At 35.2% G+C, this 22,883-nt stretch overlaps 2 protein-coding genes across 4 annotated transcripts; one reads left to right on the top strand and one right to left on the bottom strand.

The window, feature by feature from the left end:
• The first annotated feature begins 2,131 nt into the window (after positions 1–2,131).
• LOC104112157 (uncharacterized) lies at positions 2,132–4,017 on the top strand. Of its 3 annotated transcripts, none has more exons than XM_009622001.4 (4): positions 2,132–2,459; positions 2,545–2,739; positions 3,216–3,286; positions 3,660–4,017. In XM_009622001.4, exons 1-4 carry the CDS (start codon positions 2,454–2,456, stop codon positions 3,727–3,729), a joined length of 342 nt encoding a protein of 113 aa, XP_009620296.1. In that variant the 5' UTR covers positions 2,132–2,453; the 3' UTR covers positions 3,730–4,017. The 3 variants fall into 3 exon arrangements, with proteins under 3 accessions (XP_009620296.1, XP_009620297.1, XP_009620295.1); XM_009622000.4 differs by having other exon boundaries at positions 2,277–2,459; positions 3,176–3,286; positions 3,660–3,977; XM_009622002.4 differs by lacking the exon at positions 3,216–3,286 and having other exon boundaries at positions 2,154–2,459; positions 3,660–3,977.
• A 5,646-nt stretch (positions 4,018–9,663) lies between these two features.
• LOC104112158 (uncharacterized) lies at positions 9,664–15,992 on the bottom strand. The gene is made up of 5 exons (XM_009622003.4): positions 15,503–15,992; positions 14,705–14,865; positions 14,405–14,435; positions 11,107–11,212; positions 9,664–10,303 (listed from the first exon to the last, which is right to left on the bottom strand). The coding sequence occupies exons 1-5, from the start codon at positions 15,818–15,820 to the stop codon at positions 10,191–10,193; spliced, it is 729 nt and encodes a 242-aa protein (XP_009620298.1). The 5' UTR covers positions 15,821–15,992; the 3' UTR covers positions 9,664–10,190.
• Between the last annotated feature and the right edge of the window lie 6,891 nt (positions 15,993–22,883).

Genomic DNA, 22,883 nt, shown 5'->3' with positions numbered 1-22,883 from the left:
CGGAGGTCCTTATCAACCAAGATACCTACCCCGTTCCTGTCTTCCATCCTCCCAGAATACCAAAGTTTGAAACTGCCCACATCCCGCGACTTATCTGCTACCCGCCTAGTCTTTTGTACACAAATCATATTAATCTTTCTTTTCTCGAGAATCTTTGCTAACTCTACATTTAAATTTTTTTGAACCCTGGTGGCCTAAAACAAAGGATTTACGAGGTCCTGAAAACAGCTTGGGTGATTGAAACTTTCTCTAAATTCATTTCTGTGTTTCTCTATTTTTCAAACCCTGGGTTCGTTTTTATCTATTTAAAGCTCTGCTCTCTGCTTCCCTTGTGACTGCTCTCTAGTCTCACTACAGTAATTCAAACCTGCCAATTCGTCCTGTACTATGTTGCCCCTTTGCCTTCCATGAGTTGACTTTCCCAACTCCATTACATTATTTTTTCTTCTTTATAATTTTCTGAAAGAAGGAAAAGATATGCACATAAAGAAAAGAGTAGCAAGACCAAGAATGTCCGACGATAAGATTTTAGTTTTACACTGGTTAGATGCAGAATAAACTTCTAGATATTAGACAGTAACTTCAAATTTCATTTTCACTTTTTGCATATCCATTAAAAGAACATTAATAACAAGAGTTATTTGACTAATTTGTTCTTATTTATTCTTTGATCTTTTAATTTTATTAGTAGTTCTTTATAAAACTTTTATTAGATTGGTAACAATAAGGTTGAAGTTTTTTATTCTTTCTTAAGTTTTCAATGGAACAACTATTTTAGCAAAAGCACAAGTAAATAGGACAAGAGGAAATAATATTTAATTTATTCAAATAGGGAAATAAAAAGAGTAAAGTGCCGTGATAAGTGAATAAGGTAGTTTTCACCTTTATTTGGTGAACATTATATTATTATTTTTAGTTTTTTTTATTTTATTAATATTTATCGGTTGTTGTTTCAACTTTTTTTAAATTATCTTCCAGAGTGAGTTAGCAAAAATAGGGCACGGGGCACTAAGCATTCCACCATGAGGCGTGTAGGGTTAAAAAGTCTACTTCAACTTTTAGAACTTTTATTTAATACGGACCGGGGTGTGTGGTATTTGCTACTTTTTGACCTTTGCTTAGAGATGGGTGGAATCAGAATTCTCAGTAAAAGACCAACTTTAATTTATTATCCCTGTGTATGGTATCTTGGAATATACACACACTACACAGTATTAGCAAAGTGCAAACAAACAATAAATTAAAAGTAAATAAAGCTATTCACCTTATATCAGCCCCCACCTTCCATTTGCCCATACCTCCTCGCTGTCCCTCGGGTAGGCGTTCAGGTAATTCGGATTCCATATGAAAATTTTGGTTTGGATTTTTAATTTTTATAAATGACAATTCAAATTTAATCCAATTAAATCGGATTGGATCGAATTTTTTAAAATTCGATTTCGGATTAATCGGTTTGGATATTTTGGATTTTTAATTTTGAGCTTATAAGTTTTTAAGATGTTTATTCTACTCATGTTAAATTGTCTGAAAAGTTCTTCATTTTCACCGCAATCATCCAAATGAAGTATTCAAGTAATGAAATTATTATAATAAAAAAAATACAATAGAGACATTAATACGGCCGGTAAAAAGTAGAAATAGTAATAAAAAATGTCCAAATAGAAGGTATACTTACGGTAACTTAGTAATTAATATTGAATATATGAGTACTATTGATATATGAATAATTGACTAAATATAAAGTATAAAAAATTTGGATTTTCGGATATCCAAAAATTCGAAGTACCAAATTCAATATCCAATCCGAAATCAAAAAATTTTAAAAATTAAATCCAAAATCCAAACCAACAACAAACCAGTATAATCTCACTAGTGGAGTCTGAGAAGGGTAGTGTGTACGCAGACTTTACCAATACCCTTGGGTAGAGAGGCTGTTTCCGATAGACCCCCGGCTCCCTCCCTCCAAGAACTCTCCACCGTGCTCTTAGGGTGACTCGAACTCACAACCTCTTGATTGGAAGTGGAGGGTACTCACCGCTAGAGCAACCCAAAATCCATAGCAAAAATCCAAAAATTTCGAATTTAGGTTTGGACAAACTATGTCCACCCCTACTCTCGTCTATTTCTCATAGTTTTTGGATATCTGGGCTTTTGGCTTTCCCTCTTTTTTCTTCTATGGCATTAACTAGTGTTTTTAACAACTTCATAATAGTATCTCTTTGAATCCTTGGTACCCCACACTTCCTTTATCTTTAAAGTTAGCCCAACATCAAGTCATCAACAACTGACTCATCACAAAAAAGCAAACCCACTTTAATAGACCCCTCTCTATTCCATAAATAAATTCATCGTCCTAGTTAAAAAACAAAAAGATTGTAAGTTTGAACTGTGAGTAGTTGATTGTGAGGTCAATCTCCAAGATTCTACAAGGCTTCTTTGCTGATACTCCCCAAATGGATGTAAGCACTGATCTCCGCTTACTGTTTTTTTTTTTTTTTTTTTTGGTTGGTATGCTGATTTTGTGGGTTTATTCTTTTCTTACAGGAGAGGAATTATTACTTCATGAATAGGAGCCATATTCGAGCATTTGGTAGCTGGGACTGTAACGATGATTTCCCAATTCCTTTCACGGAATGCTTTGAATCAGCTGATTTGTTTCGTTACAGCTACTCTAAAGACCCTGATCTCTACCAGAACGACATTGTCACTCCAGCCATGATCGTCCTTCCTCCTCCTAAGGTAATTACTACTCTCTTTTATAAGACACTTTTTATTTTAAACTGTCTATGATATAGAATCTTTAAGTTTTTTTAAAATAAAACTTACATATTTGGAACTACGTACATAATAAATAATTAATTTAAAATATTTAAAAGTAACATAACTTGGGGGACGGATGGAGTATTTCTGTTAGCCTCTACTGTCCATTTAAGACTTGAGTAAGAATTATTAAGGAGGGAACGCCTTTTGGTCTGTAGGTTAAACAGAGAGTTGAATACGAGGCAGAACATGTGAAAGCATTAAATGAATTTTGTTTTAGCTACTTTACACGCTTGCCTTGTGCAACATTCCATTAATTAGGCATGCACTACCTTTTTGTCCTAAATATTTATTCAGTTAGATAGAAGCATTTAGTAAGCAAGCTCAGCTAATTATGGGTTCATGTTATTATTAGGAAAGTAAAATGAGAATAAAATATGATGGTGTTTCTACAGAGAAAAGCAAAGCAAGATTTTTACAAGATTTCCCCTCAACTGCTCTACGCCTCTACCCTATGCCTAAAAGGGTACGCCATTCTTCTCCTAATCTTTATTACTCACTTTTTTATTTTATCCTTCATTTTTAATCACTTTTTCTCCATCCTCATCCCATAATTAGAGGGACATGTCTGTCTTATGTAGTTCACCTGCAAATTAGTAAAAATGATCGCCTTACTTTTATTAAGTAATGTATAGCTAGCTAGTATACGAAATATAATTCTTGTTGTACACTAATTTTTATAAAGAAAAAACAAAAGTTCAATCTACCCTGCGTTATCTAACACTAAATAACTATCACACTGTATTACATTATCTAGTACTCCTATATATGATACCTTTTAAATTTTCTTGTGCTAAACTTTAATTTTTCTTTTTTTCTTTTTGTACAACTCTTTGCAGAAAGGCGTTAGGGGATTCTTTTCGATGTGCCTGCGGCCAACTTGTGCTTCATGATCCCGAAAGAGCTTAAAGCTGTTTGCAAACAAAGAAAGATTCAGAACATATATATAGGACTAGCTACTCTGTTCATATTTTGAATCCTAGTTTCATTGTCTATATTCTAAAAGAACTTAGTATAGAGATGTTTGAAGTATTTCTTGGTTTTTTTAAAGCAGTAGTACAAAGTGGCCAAAAAACAGATAGTAGAATGTTGGCCAGCCCAAGAAGATAAATACCCATCATTATTTTATGATGATCACTGCGAAGCCTTCTCTAGTCTCTACTCTATTGCTAGTATATATGTTTCTTTTTGCAAGTATTTGGATGTCCTACTCTTATTACCTAGTGTTTTGGCTTCTCTAACTTAAAAAAATATATATAATGGAGGACTTTGGTGTTAAAAGGTTAAAATTACTTTACGAGAAAAATAATAATTAAGGCTTCCTAGGCTCGTGTCTACGTTATGTTGCCCTCTACTTTTTCCTTCTTTATTCTTCTGTGCTTTTGTCTTCTGACAGTGACCTTAATTGACAAAACTCGAAGTGGCAACCAGCTAACTGTGCTTAGGAAGTAGCCGACATACCTTTTAAATTCTTACTAATAAAATAAAATGTCACCCACTAATTATAAGGTTACCTCCGTCAACATCGATGCAATCACGCGATGTATACTCTTGTAATTTCCACTATTTAAGTGTGGATAATTTTTTGGGTTTGTTGATATGTGGTTCTAAATGGGATAAGCTAGGCGAACTTATGGGGTAAAAATTTATTTGTATCGAGTTTTATACTAGATACAAGAGATATATGATTTGTGTTTATACATAGAATTTATTTTGCTTAATCATGATTAATTAATATGTATTCTTACCTCAATAGTTCACTTGATCATAATAAATTTATATGATTTGATGTAAACATAAGATTTTATTTTAACTTCTGTTGAGGTATGGTTAACAAAAATCTTCGTCAAGAAAGAACAAAGGAAAGAAAAAGAAGTCTAAACCTTCTCGCCTTTTGCTAAAGATAGTGTCTTTTTTATGGTGCTTCTTTCACTACACGAAGAGTAGAGGAGCTTGCAAGAAAAAGACATCAACCGCTTTGAACAAATAGAAATGCTCAAATTGTAAGAAGTGATTTTTTGAGAAGAAAAGTACAATAGTCTCAACAATGTTGTGAAAATGGTCAAAACGAAATAAGGCAATGCTTTCTAGACACCAGCACTTGACCGCTTTGTTATCCCTATAAAATTTGGATTTTGGTCTATATGGGTTATGTATAATTTGAAATTGGGATACTTTTACTAGTGATAACTCTGATTTCTTAAAAGCTTCCATTCTAATAACTTCAAATGGTATTTATTTTTATCTTATTTGGATGTCACCTTTTGTATAGACTACGTTTGCTTTTACCGCACTAATGATTTTATAAACTAAGACAAAAAGTTGGATTTGAAGTCTCTACAGAAAGCATGTGGGATGACCAAAAGCAAAAAGAGAAAAATTAACAGGAGTAAGAACTAAATTATTCAGTTGAGTAGTCGAAATAGGTCTAAACACAGTAAAGATTGAGGTTTTCAGGAAGAGAGAACTATATAAATAGCCATAATATTACTTACCAACAATTAGTCATTAAGTTATCCTACAAAAAAAGCTAGAAAAAATTTTCAATGATATATAACATTCAAAAAAAACTAGACAAAAAAAGATATTTTTTAATGGGTATAGATGAAATTCGTTGAATTCACATAGATGAGATAATATACAAAATTTAATGAAGATTGGAAGTAATTTAAACTGGTTTGGAGTTAAAATTCACTATCAAAGATATACATCATTAAAAAAAGGCAAATAAAGTTTTTTTTAATGTGCATGGTTGGAATTCGTTCAAAATACATAAATGAGGTACTATATAAAATTTGAGGAAGATTGAAGGTAATTTGGACTTATTTGGAGTCAAAATTTGTAGTTAAAATCGAGTTTATAATTTTCTCTTGTGACACATGTATCTAACACAAAATCTATACATGAATATACAGGGGATAAACAAGAAATACACATTTGATACATATAGGATACACAAATGATATACGGGATACATATTTTATCTTTTTTCATGTTCATCTTCGACTTCAAATTAAGTATTAATTCAAATCACCTCAAATCTCCACCAAATCGTCCCATAATTTAGATTCAAACTTCTTGAGAAGTATTCAATCTATTCCAATGCCCACTCGAAATAAAATTCAATTTTGAAAACTCAAATTTTAAAATTCAAGTTTAAGCGATGGCTTTATATGGTGTTTTAGCTCATCTTGTTCACTTCCCAAGTAACCAAACAATCAAATAAAAATAAACAAAGTCCAAGGAGATATATATACTTCGTACATGTATACGATTTATGCATTTGTACTATAATCAATATGGATCACTATAATTCACATAATTATACTTTTTAAGTACCTTCTAAACATAGAAATGTTTAAGATTTTTGTTGTTGGGTATGCAAAATGCACACACCAAGAAAACAAAAATACTAATATGACAAAAAAAATGGTTGAAAAATCATCATCATTGTAATATATATATATATATATATATATTGGCGTTGTAAGTTATATTTGTTTTACTAGTGCATATTTCATGAATTCTACAACTCTAAATGTTTAAACAATTTTATTTGATTATTCGGGTAGAATTCTACAAAGTGGGAGAAAGAGGGGAGAGGGGGAAGTAGACTAGAGAGATGGAGAAACATCTAAATAATCAATTGGTCTAATTTTGGTAGCATTTGGTGAATATTAATAGTAATTTATGAATTGGCTAATTTTGATATAATTTTTGCTCTGAAAGGCCACACTGTATAGTTTCCCTCTCTGGAATTACTGTGCACCCTCCATCTTTGTTGGGCCAAGGGCCTCTCCAGCCGATGGAGAAGGGAACAAGCCCATTAAAACTGAGTTAAATTTGTAGACATGGTGTGGGATAGCCACTTTTTAACATCGTATTTAGTTTTTATCCAGTATTTTTAAGGTTGCACAAAAATAGCCACTATTCTATTAAAATTAATATGAAAAGATGTTTTTACCCTTTCTTCATGAGTGTTGTGTAAATACTAAGAACATGGTGTCTTTAACATTTATACTGCACACATGAAGTTAAGGACGCCATGTCCTTAACATTTACACTGTACATATGAAGTTAAGGACATGGTGTCCTAAAGTTTAACAACGGAAGGTGCAAATACAGGACACTTTGTCCTTAATACTTACATCGCATTCATGAAGTTAAGGACACCATGTCCTTAATATTTACACAACACTCATAAAGTTAAGGACATTATGTCATTAATATTTACACTGCACACATGAAGTTAAGGACACCATGTCCTTAACATTTACACTGCACATATAAAGTTCAGGACATGAGGTCATAATGTTTAACAACATAAGGTACAAATACAAGTTAAGGACATTATGTCCTTAACATTTACACTGCACACATGAAGTTAAGTACGCCATGTCCTTAACATTTACACTGCACATATGAAGTTAAGGACAGGATGTCCTAAAGTTTAACAACGGAAAGTGCAAATACAGGACACTTTGTCCTTAATATTTACATAACATTCATGAAGTTAAGGACACCATGTCCTTAATATTTACACAGCACCCATGTCTAGCACAGGGGTATGTTCGTCCGGGCGGGTAAAAAATTATTAAGCACTGACTAAAAAATAAATACATTTTAAACAGTGGCTAAAGAGTAAAGACATCTCTAACTAGTGGTTAACTGTGCACTTCCCCCGTTAAATTTTGGGTAACAAAATTGGCCAATCAAAACTAATTGCAATTGCTATATATATCCGCTTTTATTTTGTTGGGAGTGGCTAAAAATATATATATTTCTATTAAAATTTTTGGGGCAAAAGTCCTTTCGTTGAACCCACTAGAGAGATAAGGCAAGGGGACCAATCTCCTCCAGCCTATGGAAAGGTTATCCAGAAAGATTAACTCTCAAGTAGTCTCCAAAAGCTAGTTCCCTATCAGTATCAGCAGATCAAGCCCTAATCTCTCTCACCTCTTTTTTGCTGATGACTTAACTCTGTTTGCTAGGGTCAAATGCTAGGAAATTTAATACTATCCTCCAAACCTTGAATACTTTCAATGATGCATCAGGCCAGCAAATCTACTTTGGTAGATTAAAAGTTACTATCTTTTTTGCAAATTTTAAGAGAGATGTAGTCTTACTCTGAATGTTTGTCAGTTCAGCCTAGCAATTCTTTTGGGAAATAGCTGAGTTTTTCTATCTTCCATAAAAGAGCCACAAACAAGTTCATCATTGATAACATGAATACTAAGGTAGCAGGTTAGAAAACTAAGTTCCTTGACATGTCTGACAATGTTCTACTTGCCAAAGCCTCTTTGAGCAGCATTCCTAGAAATGTGATGAGAACACTAGAGTCAGTTTTCTCTTCTCTAATGGAGTCTACACTCTGCATCAAGAGGTCTTAGATATGGTGCAAAGCAACTTCATTCCAATACCATCCCCCAATCAAGAGAAACATGCTGCTGACTATTTGCCTCCTACAATCAAAAGAGCTTCAACTAGATTTGGAAACTAAAAGTATCAAAACTTTCTTATGGCTCCTTCACCATGGAAGGCTTTCTACTGGCCAATACCTAAATGGTATAGGCCAACACCTTTAGGAAGCAGAATAGAGTGGCACATGCATTGGCAAAGAAGGGTGCAAGGAAAAAACTTTTTGAAAACCCAATTATTTTAGAAGTTCCTCCAATGTTTGCTTCTGCACATGTTTGGGCAGACATTTTAGGAACGTCTTTTGAAAGAAAAATGAACTCTTATAATAGATAAAAACAGCTTAACATTCGGGAGCAACAATGCTTGAACTGCTAGCAATACAAGCATCAATGAAGATGTACGTAATGCTCATTCAAGTGGCGTCTTGACCGACCCACATCATCTCAGCTTCATTATCAACTTCTGCTGACAAAAATTCATGGCCAACCCAGATTATGAACTATCAAGCTGATTCTGCAGGACGAATGTCAAATGAAAAGTGAAAAAAGATAGTTTAGCATGTATGGTTTCCGATTGATCGCTCTTTCATAGTAATAACTATCAAGCTGATTCTGCAGGACGAATGTCAAATGACAAGTGAAAAAAGATAGTTTAGCGTGTATGGTTTCCAATTGATAGCTCTTTCGTAGTAATAACTTGTGTTCTCTTTCTAATTTTCTTCCTTCGGGGAGCCATAAATTTCAGATGTGCAAACTAAAACATTTAAATCATGCCAATCACTATGCTTTGATTGGGAAAATAAGCTGGTTTAAGTTAGAGATCCTTAAAAAAGACCAGACCGGATATGTCATTCTTCTGGCATGAGCTGCCAATAATCATCTAGTGCTGCAGAAATACCAAAAAAGTCCTGGGCGGCGAAGAGAGAAAGCCTATGCTTTTCCCAGTTGCGAAGGTTGCCAGTGTTGAATTTGAACTAGTGGAGGAAATAAGAAATAGAGCTACATACATGCACCACCTACAGTGGAATAGCTACGCAGCTTGCTCAAGGGAATGAACAAGAATGCCACACATATATCTAAGAAAATACGAATAGCAACTATGACGATTTCAAATCTGCAACAGTGTTTATCGAGTACTCAGGGATTTTTCCTTGGGGGGAAAAACCCTGCTCAAGGCAGCAGAATAAATCAACAAGATACCCCCATCTCAATTGTCTTCTCTATTTGATGCTTGTAAAATCTGTCTTGTGAAAAGGATACAAAGGATCCGCATTAAAGCAATATTGAGCATCATAAAGATTGAGATATAGCTCATGCCTGTATACGGATCTCTGCATAGTGCACAGCTTCTACAATTCTTGCACATGCTCAAACAAATAAATGAGGGACATCTAGAGGCACCATAGGCCTTTCAACTCACACTGTGGGCGTATCAGGTCCGCCTTTCCTGATTAATGACTATAGTCTTTAAAGATATAATTACTATTCCCAACAACTGCAAGGTATCCCTTCCTGATCAGTCTTTTGTGCTTTGCTTAATTCAACTACCAACATGAAGTACTAGAAGTAAGTTCAAAGAGGTTTTGCTAAACACAAAAAGAGATTGTGTCAGCAGCATAACCATTATCACTCAGTTGGAGTTACCGTGTATTTACAGTCCCAATCTACCATTCTTAACAAAACATGCTTGAAGAAATCTCAGCTTTCCATAGATAGTGTAGCGCAGTAGAGAAGTTACAGAGTGGAGAAGTCTGCTTCCGAAATTTGCAAAGCGCACTAAGCACATTTCTTCCTGGATATCTGAATTGAGCTCATGCAGGTGACTCCAAGAAATCTATCGTACATTTTCGACATTGCCCTTGCCTGTTCCCACGTTATCATCTGTGCCATGTGAAAATTGTTCGCAAACAAAAGAGACCATTGATGCTAGTTTCTGAAATGTGAGTCTTTCAGTCAGTCAATGTCACTCTCGCTGTCAGAGATGTATCTCCGAGTGTCAAAGGCCTGGTACTTGGGAGTTGAATAGTCCATGCCATTGTTGTTTGCTTCACTCATAGGTGCAAATGCTGCAAATTGTCCACCAGAAAATAAAAGATCAGAACATAGAAAGTGCAGTAAGTCAACTAGCTCACTAGATTCGATCCCTTAGTGTTCGTACATAAATCTGTCCTGAACATGGAGGCTTCTTCCCATGTAATGAAGAGAGTGCCGTTAATAAATAGAAATGGCAAACAAACAACAAACCCCTGTATTACTCAAGCAGAGCAGGGAGTTGATACAAAAGAAGCCGATACTAATCGGTAGATACTCAAAACAATGGCCACCACACCACTTGAGGAAAAAACTAGGAAATTACAATATACAAGGAGATAGTGGTTAGGGAACATGTCCAAAAAAATTTCCCCTCCCAGCAGCCCAAGTCAACTAAAAAGAAGTGAAAAGAAAAAAGGGTATGAGAAAAAAAGAGGGTGAGAAGTTAGAAAAAATAAATGAAAAGAACCACCAAACTAGCCTAAAATTTAACAAAAAATATATATTGTTGTCAACTTGTACTAACAGGAGATAATTGAAACCAAATAGAAGGGAGAAGGAATACTCGTATTCCCTGCCAGCAGGTAGATTCAGAATTGATGTCTACATAGTTTCCACTAAAAAACTAAATAGTACAATAACAGGATTAAGTACGTCAATTGAATATAAGAACAAACATGCAAATAGAGGCTATGCTCCATGTGAGCTCTCTCACTAAGTGAATATTTTCAACTTTTTTCATGTTAGATGTTCCAACTTCTTTGACGTCTAGGCCAAAGGTTAGAAGCAAACAAGTTAAAACAAATATAGTGTATCCAGAGAAGAATGCTGGACTAACCTTTTTCTCTCATTCTTCTCTCTCTGTCATACTCAAATTTATCACGGACTAGGCTAACCTTTTCCCAGTTATCATCTTGCCTATTTCTCCCCGTACCTCCTTGTTCCTGCAATTAAATGAAAGTGCAGTGGAAGTGCAATTATCGAGCAAAGGCACAAATTATGCATGAGCTAACACTTTAAAAAGAAAAAAGAAACAACACGAAAAATGAAGAAAATTGAAATATGAGAAGAAAAAGTAAAGGAGCGCAGCCATGCGGCTCAAAAAAATTACCTAGCAACTTAGCTATTTTAGAATCTAAACACATCACTCCAAAAATAAAGAACACAACATGCTAGTGTACAAGAATAAGGTCTAGGAAATCTGAATGAAAGAAAGATCATTTTTTAGCTATTCCACTGTTTGATGTAGGGAAAAAATCAACTGAAAACAAACTAACACAAGCCAAAGCATAAATGCATAAGGAGCTTAGCCACCTTCATATCATACAATAATACTTATAATACGACGTCAGTTTGCAGATCACTACTATTCAAGGATAAAATGTTTTTCATGTGGCAATTGGACAATATGAAAGGAAGTTTAAGAACTTAATCCAGATAGTTATGTGAATGGCGATCATCCACAAAAGTATTATTTCCAATGACTTAAAGTTCCAAATACTAGCATTGTTCAGCTCTTAAGCATGATGGGCTGAGATATCAGCTTAAAGTACAATGATAAGGGAACAAGGAATAGGCAATTTCTAAAGCATGGAAAAGGGGCCGTTTCAATATCTATAACATAATCAGGGGGACACGAATTATTTCAAAGGTGTTTCCTTGGGATATTTGTGTGCATGTATGTGTATTTATTTACTACTCCCTCGGGGTAGGGGTAAGGTCTGCGTACACACTACCCTCTCCAGACCCCACTAGTGGGATTTTACTGGGTCGTTATTGTTGTTGTTGTTGTTGTCTGTGTATTTATTTAGTGTGTCTACTTGGTTAGTGTTTGAGAAGAAAGGAATTAACATCAAACATATAGATGCTATAAAATAAAGGCACATATGAGCAGTCACAGCTAGATGAGATATAGAGGAGTTCCCAATAACTATTACTTTACACCAAAAATCTAACTTGAGTCTGGACTTGTTTACCCTAACTATAGATGAGCTAATCAATAATATGCAGGATGAGGATCCATGTTGCATGCTCGATGAAACTAGCACAAGTTAGAACTATGTTGAATTACTTTAGAGAATAAGGATTTTAGAAAAGTATAAGAACAAATATATGCACTACGAATTTAGCCTTTATAAGAAGAATGAAAGTGGAGTAAAATTAAATGAGATTGTAGAGCCTAATACAAACAATTCATATAGCTAGCTAAATTCCGTCTTCAAGAGAATAGGAAAATGGGAAAATACATAAGTTGCCCCCCCTAAAGTAGTCCAGAAAAGTCATTTACACACTCAAACTTGATGGGCGACCTCTTACCTCCTCCCCCCTATTTTTGTTCCAACTGAATTTAATTCCCCCTTAAATGCTGATGTGGCAGAAAAAGTAGTGTTCACCCATGTGAGAGAAACTAGCCTGAGATGGTTTGATTGTGTCCGACGTAAACTTTCAGATGCACCGATTCATAAGCGTGACTATATGATGATTGAAAAAAAGGGATGAAATAAATTAAAATGCACATGGAGGTTGTCTTCAAAAATGTAAATATACAAAGGAAGCAATGGATGAATATATGTGATACTAACTAGTTAGGATTAAACTAAATGTCCGTCTAAGGATAAGTGTAAGATTTAGGGAACTTTATTTAGTATTGGCATGAAATAAACCAAATAAAGCGAAAAGAGTATAGAAGATTCATGTAGCCTAGCCCTAGTGATGGTGGCTAGTACAAAGAAAGTGGTTTGGAACCTAATCATCCTGATAGCCATCATCGAGAGAGGGCAAATGAGCTAATATCATACATTACGAGGACAACAAGGGTTTATCAGTGGTGACCGATTAAAAGTATAAGTATGGGATGGTAGGGAGGTGGTGCTCGACTTTGGGCAGTGGACTAAGTTGGCAATAATTGGACAAATGTATAGTGGTTCCAACTGAGAGCCTACATGGATGTAGGGAAAGCCTGGAGCATCAGCAGGGTTAAGTTTTTAACAACCTCGATGTACAAAAATTGGTCTATTTATATGTAAGTAAATTTAACCTTACAATCATTTTCATGTTTCAAGAAACCTAGACACTACAAAACTTGTAGCTCCCATCTAGATGGATCACTTGTGTACAGTTCATCTCCTCTAACAGAAATAGATATAATCATGTCATGAATATAAGCATGTGAAGAGGAGAAGCACAAATGCCCCAGGGAGGAGGCGTGAGAGATGGGGCTTTGTGGGTCTGAAAAAAGGTAGAGATAGGCCAAAGAAGTACAGGGGAGAGGTGATTAGGCAAGATTTGGCGTTGCTTCAACTTACTAAGGACATGACCCTTGATAGGAACGTGTGGAGGTCGAGAATTAGGGTAAAAGGCTAGTAGAAAGTCAAGAGTGTTTCTTCCCCATACCAGTAGTATTAGTAGTTAGTCTTGTATTCTATTATTGTTAGATCTCTATTACTACATGTTGTTCCTTTCGCTTTGTTTTCTTTATTATCTTGTTGTTGTTACTGGTTGTTGCTACTGCTTTCTTTTCATCTTTCCTTGAGTCAGGGATCTATCGGAAACATCCTCTCTACCCTCAAGGTAGGGGGGTAAGGTCTGCGTACACACTACCCTCCCTAAACACCACTTGTGGGATTATACTGGGTTTGTTGTTGTTGTTGTAATATGAGCATCCTCTCAACAGTATAGAGACGTGCGTTTTAGGAGCATGCATCTTTGTGTTTGCAGAAGATTAATTTCAGCCGTAACTCACGGGCATCTTCAACTATCAGTGATAGGTGACCCAACATATGAGAACAATCGTTTGGTTAAGAATTTCCAATCTCAATGGACATAAATAGAACAAAAAAAAAACAAATCATCAGTCATTTAAGACTCTGAAAATCTAATGTTTAGCATGAACTTAGAAGTTAGAACAAGGATTGTAACTTCAACAAAATATTTTGGACATCTCTGTTAGGAGCACTATCAATGGGGCTTAAATCTCGAAGCTTGCAGCAAGTTGTAACAAACTGGAATCCGTCAAAAGAGCACCATATGTTTATCTTTCCAAGGTAGGGAGAAAAGCAGAAAGGCACAAAATGAGAAGACAAGCTATTAGAAAAGCTGTATAGTGTTGAAATGCAGTAGAGGATTTTTCTAGTTACCTTCATGTGGGCAGCATTAGGTTTACTTCTCCTGAAAGAAGAAATATAGAGCAATTTAGATACCCAAAACAGCTCAATATGCCACACTGCTTTACAACATTAAATTAGATTAAATGACAGACTTAAGAAGGGAAAAATAGCTGAAAATTGTAGTGTTTACAGTATTTACTCATCACCGTGAACCAGTTAATGTCCTACCAAATTCCAAAACTAATATTAACATTTTTTTTTTATCGGTCAAAACTAATACTAACATTGTGTATAGGATAAAGGAATGCAAAAAGGAGGAAATAAACCAACCTGTATGGAGAGAAATCTTCATCATCATCCTCAGCAGAATCATAGTTTGCATGATCTTGAGCAAGCTTTTTGGAATAACCCTCATCCCAATATAGCCTCTCCCAGTTCTCTCTCATCTCGTTATACAATTCCATATATCTTTTGCACCATGGTTCATGCTCCTTCAATTAACAAACTTATTCAAAATCAAAATGAACAATAGAAGTAACCCGAAAATTTGAAAAGAAAAAAAGGGACAAGACCCGCAAACATCAGAATTTCTAACAAATTTTCAGGGGACACTGGCTAATATCCAAGCCAAACAATGTTCATAAAATAAAGAATAAGGAAAGAGGATAGTCGCAGCAGTCCGATGAAGCAGTACTTCAGTATAGTATGTGCCCATAAGAAAATCAGTATGCTATGACAGGAGTAATAATTTACATTAACAATTCCATTAAGGGTTTGTGACATGACATAGAAAGACTATTCACTTTAATATGAGCCAAGAAAAGGAACTTTAAAAAGAAAAACAAAATCTTTCTTTGAGACATTACGATAGTGGGGCAGTAAAATCTGTAACGATCCTCTCTTAATTAATATGTTGGCCTACATTTTCCCTAGGAAGACCTGCAAGTGCAAGAACGTGAAATGATCTAGGAGGCTCAAGTTAGCATTGACACTTTAGGGTTACTCTAGAGGAGCATGTTAGCTTAAAAATGGACTAGCAGAAAACATAAAGAGCAGATATGTTCCTGAGAAGCAATTCTCAAATTAAACTCTAGCAAAAAGTAGAGGGAAGTTGATAGACGAACTAACAGATTCTTTGAGAACGAGGCGAGTGCGGCGCATGAACTGGTCGCGAAGTTGCTTACGACGCTTATTGGGGATATTCTCTCTTGGTATTACGAATCGCTCTCTGGGTGGTACATTTTCACCAATTTCGTGCATCTCGCCGTCGACCACCCACCATTCCGACTTCTCGTCGACTTTCTTCAACATTGCTGACGGCGAAAACTTGGAGCGCCGCCGCCGCGGTGAGGATGAAGCGCCGTCGGCATGAGCAGAACGGAGTTGAAGCCCAATGAATTGGAGGCAAGGATGGGATCTTTGAACTCGTCTAGCTATTGAAAGCATGATAGACAGTGGAGTCAGATGATTGTTGCGCTACTCCTAATTTGCGATTTCTATATCGCACACTGGACAAAGTTTAAAGTTTTTTCCTCTCTTCCTCGCCGTCCCAATTTCTGAAGTGTTCCGAAGAAAAATAAGGAAAGATGGATCAATTTGGTAGACGAAAATATGTTATGAAAAATATGATTTTTGAAAACCATAAATATTCTAAAAAATATTATTCAAAATGTTTATTGGCGAATGAAAAGTCCCTTTTAAAATTTTCATATTAACAAATCAAATGTAGGTGTTTTGATGAAATCTTTTTTGTATTATAGATTGATAATAAGTAATTTGAACAGTGATACGAAATTAAGAACTGATACAAATGCGAAGGCAAATAAGTTTTGTTTAAGAGAACTCATTTGCCTTTTTGTTTTTCTTGAAAAAAAAATCCTTTTTTGCACACAATGAATATTCTGTACGTTTTACACATTGAATTGACCCCATTATATGCCTCAAATTTTTAAAAACAAACTAACTACTTTTCACCTATATGATTATAACTTATGCCATGCATAGTCTTGTATTTAATAATTTGGTACTACATATTTAATACTTACAATATCTTTTAATTACTATAATGCTACATATATTTAGAGCTCGTCGGCCAAGCTATCAATAGTTATTTTTCCTTTTTTTCGTCGAGATTGGGTTGGTGTTCAGCGTACCGCTTGTGACGCCTATGCTTTGCAAGCCTACATAGGGTACAAGATCGAAAAGAATGCATTGAATGAATGTCTGGGCATTGAGAAGGAAGGACGCTTTCAGAGGCGAAAAAGTATTTTTGTTCAAAAGTATTTTTCCAAAAATTATTTTTGGAGATTAGTAGTTTGCGTTTGACCAATTTATTTGAGAAGTGTTTTTTGTAATATTTGATAAGTAAATTATGTTTGGCCAATTTTTTCAAAAATTTCTTTTGAGTGTCAAATTTAGAAAAATGACATTAAAAGTTTAGTTTACAATTAATATTATTTAACAACAACAATAACATACCGAGTAATATACCACACTGTGGGGTCTGGGGAGGATAGTGTGTATGCAGACCTTACCCCTACCTTGTGAGGATAGAGATGTTGTTTTCAATAGACCATCGGCTTAGGAAAGTATAAGCACCACATTAATGAAAATATAGACAAGAAGGGACAGTACCAAGAACCCATATAAAAGCATAATAAAATAACTAGATAGTAAGGTGATCAACAATGAAAGAAAACAACGGTTAATCATAAAAACCTACTACCAATAGAAAGCGAGAATACGTGCGAATACTTCTGTTATGCACACTCTAGACTACCTACTCTACTACCATAATCCTCGACCTCCATACCTTCCTATCAGGGGTCATGTCCTCGGTCAGCTAAAGTTGAGCCATGTCTTGCCTAATCACCTCTCTCCAACTCTTCTTTGGGATACATCCACCTCTCTGTAGGCCCTACAATGTCAATCTCTCACACCTCATCACCGGGGCGTCTGTGCTCCTCCTCCTCACATGACCAAACCACCTAAGTCGCGCTTCCCGCATCTTGTCCTCAATAGGGGCCACACCCACCTTGTCGCGAATAACCTCATTTCTGATCCTATCTAACCTAGTGTGCCCGCACATCCATCTCAACATCCTCATCTCTGCTACCTTCATCTTTTGGACATGAGCAATATTGACTAGCCAACACTCAGCCACATACAATATCGTTGGTCTGACTACCACTATGTAGAACTTACCCTTAAGTTTCGGTGGCACCTTCTTGTCACACAAAACACCGAAAGCGAGTCTCCATATCATTCATTCCGCCCTAATACGATGTGTGACATCTTCATCAATCTCCCCATCCCCCTAAATAATAGACCCAAGGTACTTAAAACTCCTTCTCCTAGGGATGACCTGCGAGTCCAGCCTCACCTCCCCTTCCCCTCCTTGAGTCTTGCCACTAAACTTACACTCCAGGTATTCTGTCTTGGTCCTGCTCAACTTGAAACCTTTAGATTACAATGTCTGCCTCTATACCTCTAATTGCGCGTTTACACCATCTCGTGTCTCGTCAATCAATACAATATCATCTGCAAATAGCATGTACCACGGCACTTCCCCTTGGATGTGGCGCGTCAGTACATCCATCCCCAGAACAAACAAAAAAGGGTTGAGTGTCGACCCCTGATGCAACCCTATCATCACCGAAAAATGGTCTGAGTCCCCATCCGTCGTCCTCATTCGGGTCTTTGCTCTATCATATATGTCCTTAATCAACCTAACGTAGTCAACAGGTACACCTCTAGCCTCCAAACATCTTCACAAAAACCTCCCTCACAACTTTATCGTACGTATTTTCCAAGTCGATGAACACTATATGCAAGTTCCTTCTTTCTCTCCCTATACTGCTCCATCAATATCCTAACAAGGTGGATGGCTTCTGTAGTCGAACGCCCCGGCATAAACCCAAACTGGTTCTCAGAAATAGACACACTTCTCCTCAACCTTAGCTCTACCACTATCTCCCACACTTTCATAGTATGGCTAAGCAGCTTGATACCCCGATAGTTATTACAATTTTGGATATCACCCATGTTCTTGTATACAGGAACCATCGTGCTCCCCCTCCATTATAAATTAATATTATTTAAAAAAGAAATTTTAAAAATATGTACTATAAATGAATTTAATTAATTTTTATTTTTGTTTTTATTTTATTAAAGTGTAAAATATAAAGTAATATATGTTAAAACATTTAGCCAATATAAAATTATAGGTATACAAAGGCAATAATACTAGTATAGACATATGTCCTTACAAGTTACATATATGAAAAGCATTATCTATTCTTGAGGAAAAAACAGCCTAAGTAAGCATTATGTCCACTATATTATATGCATGCACGCTAAAAAAATTATAAATAAAACTATAAACTGAAAATCATATTATATTAGTATATAACAAAAGAAAAAAAATCATACCTTATGAAAAATTGCTTGATCTGGTAATTAGCCATGTTATTCCAAAGAGTAATACTAGACTAAGAAAAGAAGAAAAAACGTAAGAGAAAAAAAGATATCTATTTATAGTAGAGAAATTATTCCAAAGAGGAATAAGAGAAGAAGAATAAAAAGGGAAAATTACCCAAACTGTCACTCTATAAACTTTCCCAACCAAAAATAGCCCAAAATAAAATATTTGCTAAAAAATGCCCAAATGTCATCTTGGGCCCAAATAGTTTCAATTAATATTAGTTTTTTTGTATCCGTTATTTTTGTAATACAGACATCGTTCTCTTCTCTAAGTTTTCACTCCCTCTCTCTCTCACACACACTCTCTCTCTCTCTTTATATGCGATTTTTTCCTAAATTGAACCAAAATTGCCGAAATTGACGACAAAACACGATACATTTGCAGTTATTTTCGTCTGATTCCGGGCAATTTGGAGTAGAAAATCTCTTGTTTTGTATATTTTTTCGGACTGCATGTATTTTTAAAGAAGCGATGTTGCTTTTTTTTTAGGCTTTTGCTACTGAATTGTTTAGTTAGAGTTCATCGCAGGTATCTGTTATAGATGATTTTGTTAGTTTTGGTTGAGTTTTGTATAACTTCTTCACAAATTTTTGTAACCTTTTGTTCGTATAATTTTTTTTTATATTTTCTCATTGAACATAGTTTTAATTTTGAAAGAGAGCAATATGACAAGACAAACTCGTTCGATGAGTTCATCACCTTATTCAAAGTCGGTTTCAATTGAGAAATCGAGCAACATGAGAAGAGAAACTAGATCGATGAGTTTATCTCCTCATTCAACCCCGGTCTTAGTTGAGAAATCGATTGATGAACGAAATATGGACCATTCTCTGCTTACCCTTGTCAAGTACTGAATATAAGTAACTCGTCGAAGGGGTCACCTACAAAATTTATCAACTACCATTAGTGGTGACAAAGCATATGCCCTCAAAACATATATACTGGAGAGCCTACAAGATTCAAAATAGCTTAGTATCATGTCAAACTAACCAATATTTCAGTAGTGGGGTAGGCATAGATGCTACATTAAATTAAAAGCCTTATATACATGCTGGTGGTCGCCTAAAAATTGAACAATTTGCTTACATAATGACTAATTTATTGCATGCCCCAGAAGAAATAGAGAATAAAGGTAAACCAAAAGAAACAGAAAACCTGACGTCTCGGATAACAGAGATAAGACCCTCAATTACTTGAACACTATAATATTGCCTTTGTGCAAACAATGAATAATAGAAAACGTTAGCTTTAGTCAATTTGGTTTCCATGTGCCGTGCAGGTGGACACTAGTTTAACAAAATCACATAAAGGATTTAAGATATAACAGATCCGTGAATTCGACACGATTACATATTATATGCACAAGTATCTACAGATTCTAGTCATACTTTCATCCGATGTGACAATTCGAGATTGTCCATCAGCATTGTATCATATTTTTTTCCAAGATCAGTAAATGACTCTATTACATTCTTTTGATTTGTAACGTTCCATCGTCCGATCAATTGCCTTATGTACTCCAACAAAGGCAGTACTGGGAGTTCCCTAGCAGCCTTGAGCGCTGCATTGATCGACTCCGCAATGTTTGAGATCATTGTCAATGTTCTGTTGATAGTGGAATATGCTCTGGAGCATATTTCATACCCAACATTGATTAAGTAATCTTTGACCCTCTTATCAATTCTCTCTACCTCTGCCATGTGGTAATCAAACCTCTCAACTGTGTATGCTTTGGCCATAGCAAAGAATATGTCTTTGAGCTGCAAATGGTTCTTTTATAATTTTTTTTACATTATTCCATAGATGATTCCATAGATGCCATATGCAGACACAGTGAGATACTTGTGGATACAATGTTGCCGTTGCATTTTCAATGCCTTCATGCCTGTCCTAGACTATGCACATTCCATTCCTTTCCCCAAATGCATCCTTGAACCTCGCAAAAAATCACTCCCAGGAAGCATTATTCTCTTAATCTACTATGGCATATGCGAGTGATAGGATACTACCTAATAAATTTAATCATATAAACATATTTGAGTATATACATAAATAATATATATATATACATTATTATTCTTATTTTTACATGCTGGATCTTGTGTGGATGCTATTATTAATGTTCCTCTGTATGTCGATTTAAGAAAGGTTCCATCTACAACAACAACCAGTTTGCAATACTGCCATCCTTTTATAGATGGATATAGTGCACCGAAAGCATATATGAACATGTCTTCCTATATTGTTTCAAACTTACCACCAACATAGGATTTGTAAGAACCAGCATATAAAAGTAGCTTGGTAGTTTTTCATATGATTCGCTCGGGTTCCCTCTCAGTAGTTGAACTGCATATTCCTTCGATCTCCATGCTTGCATATATGTCATTTGAAGACCATACTGCTTGTTCATGTCTCCAATTATATCATTAAAAGTGTATATTATTTTTGGGTCTTTATACTTATCTATCATAAGACTACCGATGAGTTTTGCAGTAGCTTGACTTTGTGCGTAAGATCTGTCTTTCATCGGGCATGAGTGCAATTGGCTAAAATTTTTGACCTTGAAAAGTTTTGCTTTTTTTAGGCTCGAAAACTTAAAACACCAATTGCAGTTGTTGTTGATGCACACTCGGCAGTACCTACAACAAGGATATGAACTTTTCCATCAATAAATAAAACGACATGAAATATAATGATATATAGTGATACACACTGCTATCAACAATACTAGATGAAAAAATATAATGACTATACAGTACTACACGGTGACAACCATAACTTAAAAGTGTACAACCACAGACTTACAAGCAACAACTTATTTTCTGCATAATTATGCTTCTAACATCAACTACGATATACATTGAGATACATAATTATACATTAAATATTCGGATACCTGCTTTCACTTGATCTATGCACCTTAAACTGGAATTTTTCATTTACTGCCAAGTGCTTCATGACTTTGACTATTGTAGCCTTGTCTTTATAAATTTGACCTTCTTCTACATCTATGTGTTGAGGGACAGTTATTATTGTATTTTTATCATATTTTGTATCCTGCCAGTCTTCTCCATCCCCAAACTCAATCATATTAATTGTATCGCCATTGTATCTCTCCTGTATAACTGAGCTTTGTGCACACTCTGAGGAAATCATAACAAAATTTGAATTGTAGCAGATCATATCCATATCCTTTTCTCTCGATGTTATACAAAGGGAATACATTGTAAATTTCGAGCTTTTTTTCAACTCAATATACAAATACACCCATATTATTGTGTATCACTATTGGTGAAGAACCGTTTTAGACAGTGTATTTGATTTCAATAACATCTAATGAAGTATCTATCATAAGTTGTTTCGAAATCACGTCTACAAAATCTTCAAAACTTATATTTGGAGTAACTATTACAACATCGGCATTGTAATCTACAAAACTATTGTCAACATTCCATCGGCCACTATACTGAATAAAAATTGATAAATTTGCCATTGAAGTAGATGAGATTAGGTCAAAACTCACTAATTCCTTGATTGATTTTGATTGTAGTTCGTAGTTCTTTCATCAAAGCTGTATCTACAGAGAAATCACGAAAGAAAATTATTGCTTCTACAGTGAAATTTATCGATTTTTGAATGAAATCTGGAGCTCCTTTTGAGAATTTTTTGGGAGAGAATGCCGTGATTTACAGAATGTAGGTCTCTGTAAAATTGATACGCTTGAAAACAGGGAAGGAAGGAAGATCTTTAGAGTGATTCTCGAATGGAAGAATCCTTCCTCGCGTGTATCTCTAATTTTCGGCTACTTTTGGTAAGTGTCTAATTTTGGGCTAGAGGTTGGTAAGTTTGAGTTTAAATTGACTATTTCTATACATACGTTAAAAATAAAGAAGAGAAGAATGGAATAGTAGGATAAAAAAGTCAGGGTTAGATGAATGAGGGATAATTTAGAAAATATAAATCTATGGTAAGTATTATTTTATTTAAAAATCTAATTTTCTGCTCATGCTTCTGCTGCTGCTCAAA

Source organism: Nicotiana tomentosiformis, chromosome 1, assembly GCF_000390325.3.
Source record: "Nicotiana tomentosiformis chromosome 1, ASM39032v3, whole genome shotgun sequence".
NCBI classification, from domain to species: Eukaryota; Viridiplantae; Streptophyta; class Magnoliopsida; order Solanales; family Solanaceae; genus Nicotiana; species Nicotiana tomentosiformis.
The sequence above is the reverse complement of the archived record's forward strand: the minus strand, read 5'-3'. Positions and strand labels throughout refer to the sequence as shown.